The sequence below is a fragment of the Heterodontus francisci genome, chromosome 41 (assembly GCF_036365525.1).
Source record: "Heterodontus francisci isolate sHetFra1 chromosome 41, sHetFra1.hap1, whole genome shotgun sequence".
Lineage (NCBI taxonomy): Eukaryota > Metazoa > Chordata > Chondrichthyes > Heterodontiformes > Heterodontidae > Heterodontus > Heterodontus francisci.
In genome coordinates, this window is record NC_090411.1 from 25,827,269 (window position 1) to 25,845,240 (window position 17,972).

The 17,972-nt window shown below is 41.2% G+C and overlaps 1 protein-coding gene across 6 annotated transcripts in view; it reads left to right on the top strand.

Annotated features, from left to right (window-relative positions):
* The window catches only part of pla2g6 (phospholipase A2, group VI (cytosolic, calcium-independent)), a 55,501-nt gene extending 38,682 nt beyond the window's left edge, over positions 1 to 16,819 (top strand). For 5 of the 6 annotated variants that reach the window (XM_068019564.1, XM_068019567.1, XM_068019565.1 and 2 more), the window contains 9 exons: positions 349 to 486; positions 2,360 to 2,450; positions 2,567 to 2,730; positions 7,240 to 7,390; positions 8,328 to 8,464; positions 10,967 to 11,121; positions 12,033 to 12,200; positions 13,130 to 13,203; positions 14,744 to 16,819. In XM_068019564.1, coding sequence (XP_067875665.1) covers positions 349 to 486; positions 2,360 to 2,450; positions 2,567 to 2,730; positions 7,240 to 7,390; positions 8,328 to 8,464; positions 10,967 to 11,121; positions 12,033 to 12,200; positions 13,130 to 13,203; positions 14,744 to 14,888 — 1,223 coding nt within the window. In that variant the 3' untranslated portion in view covers positions 14,889 to 16,819. The remainder of the gene's footprint in view (positions 1 to 348; positions 487 to 2,359; positions 2,451 to 2,566; positions 2,731 to 7,239; positions 7,391 to 8,327; positions 8,465 to 10,966; positions 11,122 to 12,032; positions 12,201 to 13,129; positions 13,204 to 14,743) is intronic. The other variant, XM_068019566.1, reaches the window with a different exon arrangement.
* Positions 16,820 to 17,972: the final 1,153 nt, after the last annotated feature.

Consider the following 17,972-nt stretch of genomic DNA (forward strand, 5'->3'; position numbering starts at 1 on the left):
AATTAACTGGGCATTAAAAGAAGAAGCCAAAGTTGACAAACTTGACTCACTCACATAAATGCTTCCTCCTCTCTCTATTCTTGCACACCCCTGATAAAAGGAGATAAAGGGGAACAAATTTCATAAAGTGGAAGTCTCGCCCTTGAAAAAGAGCCAAAAACGGCGATCTCAAATGTAGCAATTTGGTTTGAAACTTGGCAATTTTTGATGCTGTTTAAAATGTGCATTAATAATAAATAGCCTTTAACAGTTAAGCTTGATGTAGTAAATGTGTTTCTTTTTGGTTCAGAATTAAGCTTGTGCCTTGCCTGTTTATGTCCTGGTACTAACTGTTTGATGCCTTCAAAGGCAATAACCGGAAGGTGATGCTGAGCCTACTGTATAGTATAGGGGCTGAACGCTGTTACCCGCCTTCTCCTGACTCCCCCGCATCATCACCCAGCCACACTGCAAGACCACTCCCAGTGAAAACCAACAATGGATTAGGTAACCTCAGCCATTGGCTCCCTTTTGCTACACCATCGCTTCTGTATTCTGGATTTCTGCCCTGCTATGTGGAGGGGGCGGGGGATGCAAAGGGAATCTTGCTTCTTCTAAAAGAAACATTCAGCAAAAAAAATTACAGGCCAAGCTACTCTGCGAGATTTGTCTTTCCTCTTTCTTCATATTTCCTTACTCCTGTTCCTGCTTTTTATTTATTGTTGAATCACTTTGAAGTTTTACTTTGTAAAATTGATTACATATGATTGGTGAACCTCACATTAATATCTGCAGAGAAGTGACTGCAAAGAACTATAGAAAGATGAGATCATCATCTTTGTTGTGTTTGTTGTTAAATTCTTACACAAATTGAACAGAGCTGATAATTTTTGTTTACTGGCCCATAAACCCAGAGTCGTCATTTTGAAAACATCTTTCTCAAAATGCTGGATGTGAATACAGTTTGTATGTGTTTTCCTGACTGACGAGCTACTGTAGACCGATTCTGTTTTGACCTTCTCTTCTGAAGAACAAAAGAAATAGAGCAGGAGTAGATCATACAGCCCCTTGAGCTTGCTCCTCCATTTAGTAAGATCATGGTTGATCCTCAACTTAAATGTCACTGTCCTGCCAGATCTCTTATCCCTCAATTTCCTTTAGAGTTCAAAAATCTATCGATCTCCTTGAATATGCTCAACAACTGAGAATGCAGAGCCCTCTGCGGTAAACTATTCCAAAGACTCTCAACCCTCTGAGTGAAGAGATTGTTCCTCATCTCAGTCCAAAATGGTCGTCTGCTTATGCTGAGATTATGCCTCCTAGTTCTAGACTCTCCAGCTAGGCAAAATAGCTTCTTGGCATCTACTTTTTCAAGCCTTCTTAGAATCTTGTATGTTTCAATGATATCAGCTCTCATTCTTCTAAACTCTCGAATGAAGATACTAGCTTGTGCTGGGATGTGGCTTCGCAAACTAACTTCTCTCAATATCTTGCCCAACTGAGCTTATGTGAGCTAAGCTACAAGTGTCACACAGCTATTTGATTTAGCAGCCTTGATTCTCTAAGCACCTGTTGCTGGATAGCAATTAAGAGCACGAAACCGAGCTGGTTGGCCAATTATAGTTCCCCCTGCTCCCCAACCCCTTCCTCAATCTAGGAGTGAAAAAAACCAACTGTACCACACTTAGTAACTCTCCCTTGTGAAATTAGTAAATTCAATGCAGACTGGGGGTTGAAGCTAGGACCTTAATGAATTCTATGGCAGTATCTTAGAGTAACTCCTGTGAGTTTTTTTCCAGTGAGTGTTGATAGTAGGTGGTCACGACCTTTGTATCTTTTATTTTAAATTATCTGTTGGGCACCATTAGATAGCCAGTAGGTGGTTTTAAAAAAATCATTCTCTGGGTATGGATGCATGGCAAGGCTGCCATTTATTTCCCACCTCTGCTTGAGAAAATGGTGGTGGGCTTCCTTCTTGAACTGGTGGTAGTGGTTTATTACAACTGAGTGACGTGCTTGGCCATTTCAGTGGGTGAGTTCGAGTCAACTGTGTTGGTGGGTTTGGAATCACATATAGGGCAGGCCCCGTTCCCTAAAGGACATTAGTGAACCAGTTAGGTTTTCACGACAATCCAACAGCTCATGGTCACTGATGCTAGCTTTTTGCTTCCCGAGTTGTAAATTGAATTCAAATTCTGACATTGCCATGGTGGGATTTGAACTCGTGATCTCTAATTTGTTAGTCTGAGCCTCAATTACTAATCCAGTAACAGTCTGCTACACTAACATACTGCCTTATCAAATAATAAAGCCTGTTGTAAAACCTGATGGTGGTGTGGATGTTTGCCCTGTAACCAATCAAAGTGCCTTCTGTTTTCAGGATTTGATGATATCCTAGGGATTGCCACTGTGCTTGGATCCCTATCGAAAGGGCTGGATGCTGTAGACAGTGATGGATATATGCACAGGAGGTGAGAAAATGAATTGAATAGATGCACTCCAAGGTTCTTGAATGCAATCAAACTCCATTTTTGGAGGGATTGAAATATATAAAAAGAGCATTCAATCACATTGTCTTCGTTATCAGATATGATCGGTTGCTGTCCCTAGATGGGGGAGGAATTCGAGGCCTTGTCCTAATTCAGCTGCTTATTGCCATCGAGCAGACTGCTGGCAAGCCCATCCGGGAGCTCTTCGATTGGGTATCGGGAACCAGCACTGGTGGAATCCTGGCCCTTGCCATCGTACATGGTAAGTATTCTGCGAAGTGGGCAAGTTTGAACTAGGATTTGGACCCATGTACTGGGGGGTGTGGGGGGGGGAAACATCAATTATGCATGAGGGGTAATTGGGCTGGGCAAAGTTTTATCAGAGTGTGTTTCTTAAAAGATATAGTTTTTCATATGAATGCCATGTGACTCTATGCTTAGCGTGACTTAGGAATAGACGTGAATTTTTTCAGTGACACTTTTTAAAAAAAAAAGTAGCTTAGTAAATTAGATTATATATTTTCAAAAATCTAGTTGTTACGACTGGCTGAGGAAGGGGGTCTCAGGCTTCCTTCTTGCCCTTTTCCTGGTTTGGCCGTAATAGGGTTTATCCTTTAAAAGTGTTTTTAGCTTACCCCCTCAGTGAATCCTTTGCTCACTGCACTCTAATTGTAAGTGCAAATGAACCAATCAGACAAATTTTCTTAGATTTAAGAAAGATGTAAGTTTATTAGCCTCATCACTCTAACTTGGTTAAAATTACTAAAATACGCAATGCTACCATGCACATAAGAGAAACACTCACACAAGTAGATACAGAGGGGAATAAAGAATTGGGGGGAGGGGTTGAAGTAGAGTTCGTAATAGAGGGAATTCAGTTACTGGGTGGAAATGTCCTTGATAAAAGTTGAAGTCTTGGAGTTCTCACTGGGGCCAAGTGGACAATTTCCAACTTGCTTCTCTGGTACCAGAAAGCTGAAGAGGTGCTCTGTCTTGAGGCTTAAGTTGCTACAGTGGGCTCCTGAGACTTTGCTTGAAAGAGAGCTTCCTTCTCTTTGGTCTTCAAATTGCAGTCTGTTACCTTTCTGTGTGGCACAATTCTAATAGTCCCCAGTTTGGCCAGCAGGTAAGTCATGCGACCATCTCTTTGTTTGAAATAGAAACTTCTCAGAGGGTTGCTGGACTTCAGAGTCTTCCAGACACTCGCGGGCGGGGCGTGTGGGGGGCGTGGGTGGTGGTGGAGGTTTGTCTCTTAGAAATTCAATGGCTATCAATGTTTTTTGACCATCACTATTGACTAAACCCATCTCACTAATTGGATCTGGCAGCATTCCCATTGTCTCTCAGAATGCAAATGTGCAACCATGTTTTTAGCTGTTCAACTCTGTGGACCTTTTAAACAAGTTTTATTCAATGTCCACTAAAAAAGGTTCAAATAGTGTTCTATGTGACAAAATTAATATATTTCCATTTGGCAGATGTGATTTCCGTCACATAGTACTCATCTGGGCTTAGGTGGTTATTCTGGTAGTCGCTGTCCCCTTCAGTGAAATATAAAGTGTGATGTTATTCTTCGCACGCTCTCTCAGGCCATACACTAGCTGCGGCCAAGAGAGTAATTGGCAGTGTCACACTATAACTAGTTGCTGGGAGGCTCCAGTCAGTGACACGTTTCCTTGCATAGTATTTTGGGGTAGCAATTCATCCGGACCCATTTTTGGGCCCAAACTTAGCGCTGCTGAGGCAGCTCACACCTCAACCAGGAGGCGTGAGGCCAGCCTGAAATTGGATCTCCGGCATTGTTAAATTTTTTTTGCCTGACTCTTGTCCTTCTCATTGCTCAATTTCTGTGAGGGGACCTAAAACAGGTGTGTACCTGTAAAAGCGGGAGCAACAACGTATAGTTTTTACCTCTTTATTTCTTTTGTGGCCCTCCAATTCATTGGGGAAGACCTTATCTTCATCTTGGTACCTTTTCATAACATAGTTATACCTGCTGAGTCATGGTATGAATATAATTCCTGGCAGACTATAGAAGCAGCAAAAACGGTTCAATTACTGACATCTGTATTAGCTTATCAGTGCGTGGCTGTACTTGTCCCTCCACAGGAAGTATGCATTCCATATCAAAGTGGGTACGCTGGAAAAAAAAAGCTTTACATAGTTTTCAGAAGTTGCGTCATTTAATGTGTCCTCCCCGTTGAGAAAATTCAAACCATGTTTTAAATTGCCTCCATTTGAATCTTGGTTCCTTCTTTTCCGAACAAAAAAGAAAGACCTTCTAAAGCTAATCAGAGAGAAAGTCACTGACACTGTCATAAAGGTGTATATTGTGTATTCCTGATGAGCTTAATTCAATTTTTTCAAAATTTCTTTTATTTAACAAAAATATGTTTTCCAGTTGATGGGTAATTATGTTAAAAACAGATCCTGGCTTCCTGATGGTTGAGTGGGAAAAATGCACAGTATCTTTGGCCACGGGCAACCAACTGGTCTCGGCTTAATTCCAGGTCTACACTACTTTAGATAATTTCAGCACAGAACAGGGTGTTCCTGCTTTGATCTGTGATCTGTGCTAAGTTGGCTGATCTGGGCATAGAACAGGAAGATTTTCCAATTCCATTCTCTCAGTTTCTCCGTCGCCGACACATCTGCTCTGATGATGCTACCTTCCATGACAGTGCTTCTGATATGTTTTCCTTTTTCCTCAACTGAGGATTCCCCCCACTGTGGTTGACAGAGCCCTCAACCGTGTCCGGCCCATTTCCCGCAACTCTACCCTCACCCCTTCCCCTCCCTCCCAGAACCACAACAGGGTTCCCTTTGTCCTCACATTCCACCCCATCAGCCTCCATATCCCAAGGATCGTCCTCCACCATTTCTGCCACCTCCAGCGGGATGCCACTACCAAACGCATCTTCCCCTCCCTTCCCCTGTCAGCATTCCGAAGGGATTGTTCCCTCCGCGACACCCTGGTCCACTCCTCCATTACCCCCACCACCTCGTCCCCTTCCCACGGCACCTTCCCCTGCAATCGCAGGAGGTGTAATACCTGCCCATTTACCTCCTCTCTCCTCACTATCCCAGGCCTTAAACACTCCTTTCAGGTGAAGCAGCGATCTACTTGTACTTCTTTCAATGTAGTATACTGTATTCGCTGCTCACAGTGTGGTCTCCTCTACATTGGGGAGACCCAAACGCAGACTGGGTGACTGCGGAACGCCTCCGCTCAGTCCGAAAGCATGGACCCCAAGCTTCGGGTTGCTTGCCATTTCAACACTCCCCCCTGCTCTCATGCTCACATCTCTGTCCTGGGATTGCTACAGTGTTCCAGTGAACACCAACGCAAGTTCGAGGAACAGCATCTCATTTACTGATTAGGCACACTACAGCCTGCCGGACTGAATATTGAGTTCAATAATTTCAGAGCATGACGGGGCCCCCCATTTTAGTTTTATTTTTAGTTATTTTTTCTTTTTTTCTATTTTTTTTGGATGTTTTATTTTATCTTGGTTTGTTCAGTTTGCTTACTTGTTTTTTTTTCATGTTTGTACTTGCGGCTGTTCAGTTTTCAGTCTGTTCTGTTCTAATGCTTTGCATTTCAACACACCATTAATATATTGTTTGCCTTTGCTCCATGACCTTCTGGTCAGTTATTCTCTGTGACCTTGTCCTATCTCCACCTTCTCCTTTTGTTATTTCTTGCACCACCCCTGCTTTACTTGCTTAAAACCTTTCACATTTCTAATATTTGCCAGTTCTGAAGAGGGTCACTGACCTGAAACGTGAACTCTGCTTCTCTCTCCACAGATGCTGCCAGACCTGCTGAGTATTTCCAGCATTTCTTGTTTTTATTTCAGATTTCCAGCATCTGCAGTATTTTGCTTTTATTTTAGGAAGATTTTCCAGCTCCGTTAAATTAGTTAACCTCAGCTAAGGCACTGCTAGTTGTTCTACTGTTGGCCCAATGTCCTTAGTTGAGGAAAACTGGCCAGGATTCCTTCTGCTGCTCACTGTCCAGTGATCCTTGTTGGAAATATCGTGTGGACAGAATCGGGCTGTGATGTTCCCCATTGTAAATGTTCACTGACTAGACTCGCGCACGCAGATTAGCTAGTCAGGAGAGAAGCACTACTGCCGCATTGTGCATCTCTGCTATCAGGCGAAGAGGATAAACAATTATGAACAAATATTGTTTAAATTAGTCATTGCTTAATTTGAATATTTTCCCATGTCCCAATACTCAAAACTGTAAGGTAACTCAAAACTAATTTTTGCAAGAAATGAATGCTTTCACCTCACATTATATGAGCCGACAATGAGCTGTGGGCAATAACTTAATCTGACTGAAGGGGAGAAATCATGAAAATAATAGATTTTTGGGTGGAAGGAATCCTTTGCTTTTGTTTTGCCATTTTTTTTTCCCCCACAGCTCCTTTGCTGAGGGTGTTGACTCTTTGCAGTAGTATGGCTCAACAGGCATGAATTACTCCTCTCTACCTCACAATGAATACATGGGCATTGGTTCCACAGCCATGAATTGTTCTTCAATACCTCACTGTGGTTCCATGATCACTAATTACTCCCTAGTACCTTGCTAAGGTTCCATGAACAAAAAATGCTGGAAGGCACTCAACAGGTCAGTCAGTATCTGTGGAGTTGTTAATGTTTCCCACTGGCAGAACATATCTGTGTGGACTTTAATGTGGGTTGTCCCAGTTTCCGTGAGGCATGCTTTGCTTGAGGCATATTCCTTTCCTCTTCCTCTTAGGCAAATCCATGCAATACCTGCGTTGTCTTTATTTCCGGATGAAAGATGAAGTATTTAAAGGATCCAGACCTTTCTCATCAGCTCCACTTGAGGAGTTTTTGAAGAAGGAATTTGGGGAAAATACCAAAATGACTGATGTCACCAAACCAAAGTGAGTTAATAATGTTCGATTTTAGAATGGCGATGAAAGCTTGTTATTTCTGCATTTTCCCATCTGTTTTGCTCAGTTGCTTAGCTACACAAAATACTGTCCATTTTACATATCTAACCTCAGCTTGCAGCCAATCCCTAATGTCATATAAAATATTATATTAAATTCACTCTTCAATTTTCAGAATAAAAGTGAACTAACAGGTGTACATCATGCTTTTCAGATAGTTTATCTAACAAGGTGTTTAATATCATTGCTAACACAGTGGTGGGCAGGTAGGGGCAACTCAAATGAAAAGGCCCACTTCTTTAAAGCCCAGCTCACATAAACATGGGTGTCAGCCGTGGCTCAGTGGGTAGCACTCTTGACGGTTCAAGTCTTACTCCAGAGCACTAAATTTAGGCTGACACTCCAGTGGAGTACTGAGGGAGTGCTGAACTATTGGAGGTGCCGTCTTTCAGATGAGATGTTAAACCGGGGCCACATTTGGTGAAAATAAATGATCCCAAGGCATTATTTTGATGAAGTTCTCCCCATGTCCCAGCCAATATTTATCCCTCAACTAGCATTGTTTAAAAAACAGATTATCTGGTCATCATCACTTGGCTGTTTGTGGGGTCTTGCTGTGGTCAAATTGGTTACTGCGTTTTCTACATTACAACAATGACCATGCTTCTAAACCACCCCATTGGTTGTAAGGCATTTTGGGATGTCCTGAGGTTGTGAAAGGCGCTAAGTAAATTTAAGCTTTTTTCGTATTAACCACTGTATGGGGGAATCATTTTGCATTGAAAGCACTTTACCTCGATGTGAAAAAAAAATGTCATTAAAGTTTTGTTATTTGTAATTTCAAATTTGGGAAAGTTGAAGCACGCTGAAAGTTTACTTTTTGTCCCCCACCCCTCTCATATTCCCCCCCCACCACCGCCATCCACAGAGTCATGGTGACTGGAACTCTTGCCGATCGGCATCCTGGAGAACTTCATCTGTTCCGCAACTACAACCCACCGGAGTCGCGATATGATTCACCCTACATGCAGACAGCGGAGTTCCAGGCTGTCACCCAGCCTAGAGGTAAACAGAATGCCTGTCAGTGCCCGACCCACAAGATGCGCATTTAAAAACTTGTATTGTTGTGATGTGTGGAGATCAAATCTTCCAAAGTTTTTATTTTTAATTTAATTCATAGAATGTGGGTGGCAGTGACCAGACCAGTATTTGATGCCCATCCCTAATTGTTTTTGAGAAGGTGCTGGTGAGCTGCTGCCTCGAATACAACTGAGTGGCTTTCTAGGCCATTTCAGAGTCAATCACGGTTCTGTGGGTCAGGATTCACTTATAGACTGGGTAAGGAAAGCAGATTTCCTTCCCTAAAGGACATTAGTGAACTAGATCGATTTTTATGACAATCCGGTACTTTCATTGTCACCATTACTGACACTAACTTTTTATTCCAGATTTTATTTAATTAATTGAGTTTGAATTCCTCAGCTGCTATGGTGGGATTTGAACTCATATTCTCTGGATCCAGACCTCTGAACTGCTGATCCAGTGACATAACCACTATACTACCATACCCCCCAAATAACCCTGAGTGAGATTTTAATTTATATTTGTGTGTTTCTTTCTAAGTTGTAGATATGCACAGCATTAAACTACACAAAATAGCATTATACATCAAAACATGAAGCAACAACATAATGAAAGCAAAAATCATCAATTACTTCTTATCTAAATCTTGCCTGCACAATGTATTTTTAAAAAAGGTAGTTTAAAAGACATGTTTGACCTGCTGTACTCCTGACATCGCTGTGATTGTCATTTTGGAACAGAATAGCACAGTAATCCTGTCATTTACTTTTAAGAATATCACTGCTTCTAATTTAGAAAGTGATAATATTGCTTAAAAATTGAATAGATGTTGCAAAAATATAAGGTTTCAAAGGATTGGGTTTCATGCTTGCAGCATCTTTTCATAATTCTCTAATGAAATTTCTTGTGTCTATCATGCACATCAAGTCTTCATCTGCTAATTAGTCAGTTATTTTTCTTTGTCCTTTGTCAGGTGTTTTAAATATCTATTTTCCCCTTTCTGCTGGGCTATATTTTAAGTTTCTTTAAAATTTGCCAATTATATTATCTGCTATTCCGGTTTTTTCCCTAACTGCAAACCAGCAAAAGCTAGTTCCCTAAAATATAACTCTGCCATGATAGTTCGTCACTTGCTGTACCATCTGTGAGATATTAAAAAGTTGATTGGTTGCAACATTTTAACGGTATGGCACGACAGGTAGAGCTGTAAGCATAATGTTATGTGACCGAGCCACCTAAATCAAAAATAATACAAAGCACCTCGAGAACCATGTAAGAGGGAAAAAAAATTAAGGAAAAGAATTAGTTTCAAAAAAAGAGCAGCTTCCTTCCGTTCCATCTCTTCTCTCCCTCTTTTCCGGTCACCCCTCTACTCTTTCCTCTCTTCTGTTCTTTCCATCCATCTTTTGCTCCCCTCTTTCCTTCCTCTCCTCCTTCTCTCTTTACCTCCTATTTGCTTCTTTCTCTCTTCCCCGCCGCCCCCCCCCACCTCATCTTGGATTAGTAATCTCCACATCATCTAACTGCGTTTGACCTGAAAAATGCCCTTGCTCCTGAATCTTCATGCACAATGTCACAGATGATCAACTGGTACGTTCCTAAAAATAAAATATATCTTATAACACAAGCTTGTATTTATGTACCACATCTACATAGTGCTACAAAATGCTTTTTCAAGAAAATCATTGTGTACATATGTTTTTTTTTTAAATGCACGATCTCTCTCAGATGAAAGACTAAGAATGTGTGCTGTTATGGAAATGGAATTTCCTTAGGTTTTTGCTGAGGAATGCACAATATGCTGGAGTATTAGTCAATGTCTCTATCCAGCGTGGCTGCTTTCTGTTACTCATTTGGATGTGTGGATTGTTAGTGACTTTGAGCCTTGCCTGTATGAAAAGGAACACTGGAATCCAAGCTTTCTCAGAACAGCTGATCCATACTTTGTAATACTGTTTAATTTATTACAACTTTTTTTTTCTGCCTTAAATCATCAACTGCATCAGAAAGTGGGACAGTGCAATTTGAACTTTTAATTCATACTCCTTGTAAAAGGCAAGTTCCATGGACAGGCCCCTGCTTCCTGTGAACTAAAGCTCAACCCTGTGAGTGTACTGAATGGAATGTAGCTTGTCTAGGGATAACTGTTTACCCATTTACCATTGGGTTATACTTGGATGGATCTTGTGGGCAATTGAAAGAGTGATTGCCATGAACGAGGATAATGAATTTCTTGGCGACACCTTCAGTGAAGGATGAGCTTTGGAAGTTCCAGTTGAACTGAAAACAATCCCTTTTAAAAGTGATACCGTACTGGTATTAACAGACGGAAATCCATGAACACTGCATGATAGTCTTTGATCAGTGAGTAACCACACCTGGTGGGCAAAAGTTGGGGCAAATTTGTAAAAAAAAACATATTAACAGCCAGTTAGGGAATAGCGTGTCATGTGTATGTTTAAATTGCGCCCTTCCTTCAAACAGACCAGCTAGTATGGCGAGCTGCTCGATGCAGTGGTGCGGCCCCTACCTACTTCCGACCTATGGGCCGCTTTCTGGATGGGGGGCTGCTTGCGAATAATCCAACACTGGACGCCTTGACTGAAATTCATGAATACAATCAGAATCTGAAGAGAAAGGTAAGCGTTACTTTTATTTAATAAACCTCTTAATTCTAATGCTGACCAACCCAAATCCGGGAAGCTAGTTTAGTTTCTGACTGCTGCTTTTGCTGCCTCAAGGACTGGGATGAAAATTGTTCATGAAAGATCCAGTCGCTGCCTTGTTAGGCACTTGGTTATTTCAGATGGAAAAGTAATCCCATCCCAAAGGAATTCCAGTCCACATTTTCTGATCCTTTTAGTCATATTTCTGCATCAGACAAAAGACTTCTTGCCTAGAGATTTGCACTCTTAACAATGATTGTGAACAATTAGTCTGTGTCTTTTTTTGTGATGCTGGTTGAGTGACCATTGGAGGTTCCACGTTGCTCGTAGTAACATCATATAGCTGGTGATGATCTAATAAACTCAGAAGGGAAGTATTCAGCATTTAAAAGATTGCTTTATGTATTCTCTTCGCCTTTCCGATGATTTGTGCTTATCTTCCTGATCTCAATTGTTGACGTGTTGCTAAGGTTGCTATAGTTGACCCAGGCTAGGAAGGGGAGTAAACAAGGGGGAAAATCTGCAGGATTCTTGATCGGTATCCTTGTGGAAGTGAGCATAAGTTGAGGTCGGATGAGAACAAAACTGAACCAGATTGAACTCAACTGTGATGACTGCAGTCAAAAAGTTAATTGATGCTTGCTCTCCACTATCCAACATGACAAGTAGCCTATTTGAAATTGGAGAATGGAATTCTTGAAATCAGTGGAGAACTTCACTCTCTCTTTGTTGAGTTGTACAGAACCATGGTCTGAAAAAGGTTTGTGACTACACCCTCATGTTACAAGGTGCGTAACAAAAATTAGGGAACAGTTTGTGATTGCAGTTTTAGTCTGTCAAGGTATCAGTTTGTCCTTTTTATTTACACTCTGTTCAATTTACAGGGTAGAGAGAGTCAGGTGAAGAAGCTCGGCATTGTTGTTTCTCTTGGAACAGGAAAGCCACCACAGGTACCTGTGAGTTCTGTTGATGTCTTTCGTCCCTCCAATCCCTGGGAACTAGCCAAGACAGTCTTTGGTGCCAGAGAGCTGGGCAAGATGGTGGTTGACTGTGTAAGTATAATGCATAGGAAGCGTGCTTTTGCTCCTTCCTTTGCACAAATTTACTATTCCTTAAAGTGGGATATTTAAGGACTCATTAGGTTTGTTCATTTTATACCATCTTTTATACCATTTTATTGCCATCTTTCCCATTAACTCAAATTCAAATTAGATCCACCTTTTACTACAATCCAGATAAGCTTAAAACTTATGATTGTACAGCACACAAGCTTAACAATGTACTCAATGATTGGTTACCTCATGATCTTTACTGCTACGCTTCATGTTCATCTGAACTTTGCTCTGCTGTTCCTACCAGTTATGCCAGCAGGCCTTGTCACAGCATCTGCGACACAAACTCATCTTTTCCAGGATCTCCGAGCTGGTACGCCTTGCCTTTCTTAGTTTTTCGAACTCCAGCAGCTTACAAAGCTTTTGAAACCCAAGCTTGGCATCACCTAATTACTCAGCTTACATTTATCTTCTTTCCTGCTTGTTTCAATCCCTGCAACTTTTACTTTGGTTTCTCAGTTAAAATGGAGCAACTTGAGGCATCACTGGCTTTTATAACTAGTGTAGGCCTTACTAATGATTGACACAGGGCGTATGGATTTAAGATCGAAATAAACCAAACCAGGTCTTTTTGAGTACCCAAGAACCATTTAGAATGGGGTGCTGGTGTAATTATTTTCTTTGTTTACCGAGGGTTTTTAATACTTGTTTTCAAAATTAACTTAGTGTAGTGCAGTCGTTCCCCCAACCCACACTGCTAAATCGTCTAAGTTGATTACTCGGTGGAAATGGTGCCAGTCTGGGAGCAGGTTGCCCTTCCAATGCAAGGCACGTGGCAGTGAAAGAACAAAATGTCTTTTGGCTATGTGAGGAGAGAAACTACTACATGAGTAACCGTAGTAATGGGGTGACTACCTTCTGTTTGTTAGTGCACTGATTCTGACGGTCGAGCAGTAGATCGAGCCAGAGCCTGGTGTGAAATGGTGGACATTCCATATTTCAGGTATGCACTGCATTTAATTCATCAAGCAGAGGATTCTATATGGGCAGTAGGGGCCCACTGTCACCTGGACCCCTTTGCAAAGATTAATCTATTTTACAGATAATGATGCAAGTACCAAGGTGCACTCTAATCTCGGAGTTTTATTGGAAATCATTTGTAACCCCCGAGATTTGATTATTGCTTTCTATTAACTATAGCATATCTCCTATATTGTTACTTTTGGAAGATTTTTGTTTATTCTTTCATGGGTTGTGGGCAGTGCTGGCAAGGCCAGCATTTGTTGCACATTCCTAATTGCCCGTGAGAAGGTGGTGTTGAGCTGCCTTCTTGAACCGTTGCCATCCCTCGGTTGCGGGTGCACCCACAGATCCTCCAAGTATTACTCATGAGTAGTTTGTAGTCTGGTTATGATGTTTATCTGCTAAACTGGGGCAGTGTTTTACCTGGCCTGTCGTTTTAAGACGACTGCTCAAGTTCTGCATGCAGGAAGTGGTCTAAATAGGCAAATCCAGGTAATTGTAGATGCTTGTAAATTCTTGAGATCACCGATTTGTAAATAATTTGCTACATCCCAGCATTGGCTTTCTGGCATGCTGGCTTTCTTTTAAGATTGTTTTGCATATGTATAAAAACGCAATGTCTGGAGTGTTACGACCATGTACTAGATGTGAGACAGGTATGTTATCCAGTACACGCAACCGTTAACTATTTTAGATCTTGCTAACAGCAGTCTAGACATAACTGCCACTGTACCCAGCATTGTTCTACGATGATGCTCATTCACACTGAATGATCAACAAATGTAATTGGTGCCATTTACAGTCCTGGCAATATTGCCAGTGAAGTGCAGGCAAATCTTTTACGCACTGGTTTGTCCTATTTGAATTTTGTGGGCCGTGAGGGTTGGAAATGGCTTTTTTTTTTACTGCAGTTGCTTCATTAGTATATAAATCTCCAATGAGAAACCAAGATCTGTTAGCATTCGCAGGTTGACAATTATGCAATTTAATGGTACCATCGATTGTAAACTTTTTATGTGGCCCAGAGGCTTCATAGTACGCACTTAAACTGCCCACGAAGACACAAAGCTTGGACACTGGTCTTAAAAATGTCAATGTTTTCTTTTTAGGCACTGTAGATGTCCATTATACTGCATTCATCCAGACTTTGGATGGAAATTTGGTAGTTGCTATAGTTGTGAAGTAGGACATCATTATCAAATGCTTGCCGACTGAAACTCTGACTTTAATGCACATCTCCTAGACTTGGTGACTCACGCTTCTGGAGACTATGTTCTGTATTTGCTGCAATGTTTGTCATACTGCTGGAGCTGGACTGTTTCACAGGACTGGCTTATTCTCAGTGCCGCTTCCTCATCCATCAATGGGGTTTGATAGTGTGAGCTCTTACTGCGGCGCGCGCTGACACCTTTGTTGCAGAGCAAACCGGCTGGGAGGCATTACTGAGTCTAACCGTGTTAGGAAGCTGAATGAATAAGTTTTATGAATGAACCTGATTAGATGCTGTAATTTCTTTCCAGGCTCAATTCACAGCTGAAGACCGACGTGATGTTGGATGAGGTTAACGACGCTATTTTAGTCAACATGCTTTGGGATACTCAAATCTACATCCACCAGGAGAGGGAGAGAATCCAACAACTCGTCCAGATTCTGTTAAGTGCTTGACTTTGGTGGGGAAAGAGAGAAAGGAAGGATAAATTAAAGGCTGACAAAGTTGGCTTAGCAAGCACTGATCATATCAATGCTGCGGGAGCTGACTGAAAATTTGACAAATTATTTGTTTTTTTCTGATGCTGAGAGCTAAAACCAAACAATGCTGCTTTGTGCTACACTGTACCAATGGCACCCCAACACAGACTCCCAGTAGTTTTGTGCCTTGTATAAAGAAAGTTATGAAGAAAGAAAAGAGAAGAAACACGAATCAAGTGTGTACACAACCATAACCCGTCTTTTCTCTTTACAGATGCTGACACACCTGTTGTGTATTTCCAGCATTTTGTATTTGAGAAGGACAACTGCTGCGTTAGTGATGGCTAATTCCTGGTTTGTAGAATCTAGGTGCAGGCTGAAGGGCCTACACATGCTCATATGTTCTTATCAAATCAGCTGGAAACATTTTGGTTGCCTCTTTATCAAAAAATCCAGAGTCTACTGCAGGTTACCAATTTGGGTATCAACTCTGTGAAAACAGCAGTAGTACTCAATATTGGGACGAATGCTCAATGTGACTTCTATAAATTTTGAAGTATATCAAGCATAACAATAATTGTAACCATGTGGAATTAAACATTTGTTTTGATGTGTCCAGGTATAACTCTTTTTGCATTTACTTTTAGCGCTGACTTATCAGAGTTACCCAGCCTCTTGTGCAGAGGAAGAGAAATTGTATCATTAACATCCAAGGCATCCGAAGTAGCTGGTCATTGAGGAATATATTAGTTTTTCTTCATATCTGTTTTGTTTTCAAAATTCCGTGCTGATGCACATTTCTTCCAAGTTGATAACGAAAAGCTGCTAATATCTGTTAGAGTCACAAATGTTTTTCCAGTTTCTATCAGACCAAATGGACAATGTAAGCTATTACTGTTAATTTGTGGACCTGATCAGCATCATTTGTTAATTAAGCTATTGGATAAAGTGTGTGTGAGAACTCCAGTTCCCACAATATTTTGCTGTGCTTAGTGTGGCTCGTTGAATGCAGCACAGCATCATGGCAATTCTTAAACTTCGAAGGTTGGTGTATTTGTATTTGTGTGTGTGTGTGTGTGTGTAGTGAATGTGGATGAAGAGTTTTTTGTTTGGTTCTTTGTTATGAGAGAGAGAGTAAATACCGAGGAATTACTTTTTATTGCGGAGTGGTTTCTCTTCTCCCCATCCCCTCTCCACTACCTCAATTTAGTTAACCTAGAAATTGGGCTTGGATTAGTTCTAAGATAATTGTCTGGCTGGAGTTAAAGGTGTGAATCCGTTGGATGAGACACTTAAACCGAATCCCCATCTGCCCCCTCTGGTGAACATAAAAAATTCTCCTAGCACTATTTGTGGGACCTTGTTATGCACAGTTTGGCTGCTGTTGTTCCTAGACTTAAATAAAAAAAAATTAACAAAAAAACGTAATTGGCTGTAAAGTGCTTTGGGTCCTCCTGAGGTTGTGAAAAGTGCTATATAAATGCAAGCCTTTCTTTATTTCAGAGTCCTTGACTGATTATATGACACATTGCCTCAGGAATGAGCAAACGTGATGGGCCAAATGAACTTTCTCCTATGTTTTCATCATTTCTTTTTTGCTCTAAAGTCACTAACTGACACTGAACTGACTGCCTTACTTCACAGTATGTTTGAATTATGCACCCAGTTTTGATGATTGTGTTTTATGAAAAGTGTGACTCACTGGGTCATGTTAATGCTGCCCTGCTGATTAGTCTGTTGAAGTGGAAACTGATAAACTGTTTCATGTACGTAAGCATCAAAAGCTCCTATTGATGATATAATGTGGAGGATTAAAGCTGGAATACATAGTGTCTCTGTTTGATCATCTGTGTTTATGATTTTCACTAATAGTGTATGATGTGATGACAATAAAACGATAACTATTAGTTTTTGGACTGTAATTGTTTAAACAAAACATATTCACTTCACCAAATGGCTGGATTGGACCCGTGGAAGGAGAATTTCAGTCATTACAGATGGCTGTTGATAATTCGCAAGAATACACCAAAATGAAATGTCTGAGTTTAAACGAGTTGGGAAAGATATACAATGATGGGAAGGGGGAAGACTAAAGAGACTTTTTTTTTAGCAGGTTGGGAGATAGCAAGGCAAAGTAGCAAGAGAACTCCAGAGATTAGCAGCTGAGGGTACAGCCTTCAGTAGTAGTGTAGAGAGCAAGTGAGAGGAGTGGATGATGTGTGTGGGGAAGTATAGTCGGAGGAGATTGCTGGGAGACCATGGAAGGGAAGGATTTGAAGATGAGATGGTGAAGCTGTAGAAAACTTCAACAAGTTCATAATTAGAGCAACCAGGTGAGAAAGGGATCTGGGGGTTCCCTCTTTGCCTGGTTTAACCATAACAGGGTTTAATTTTAAAAATACCATGTTTTTAGCTCCTCTCAGTAAATCCTTGTTCACTGCTTTCCAATTGTAAGGCATAGAAATCAATCAGACAGGTTTTCTTAGTTTTAAACAAGAAAAGTGGAAGTTTATTCATCCTAAACTCTAATCCGGTTAACGACTACGAATGCGCAACGCGACCACACTAGCATACGTACACGCAGATAGAGACAGACAAAGTAGAAAGGATAAAGGGGAAAAGTTTGAGGCAATAGCTGGGTTTTAGTTACGGTCCCTTTGAGTTCAACGTAGAGTCTTTGATTGCCAGTAAGTCTTGCCATTTTGTTGGGGTCATTGCACGTTTAAAACCTGTTTCGATGTAGGAGTCTTTTCTCTCTTGACGTTCAAGTGACTTCAGAGGATCTGGAGATTAGTGAAAGAGAGAAAGCCAGACAGGAGAGAGGCTCTTGTTCCTAGTTCAGTTGCAATCTGCAGTCTGACCCAAGCTGTCCTGTGACCAGTTCAAAAACCAGACCTGGGCCAGCAGGTTAGTCATGTGACTTGCTTTCTTAACAAACTCCTGCGATTGTGGGGGGGGGGGGGGGGGTGGGTGTAGTGCTGTCTCTTACACCAAAAAGATGTGGATCACCATTGCCCAGACCAATCTCTGTTAATTGAATCAGTGAGCAGTTCCCATTGT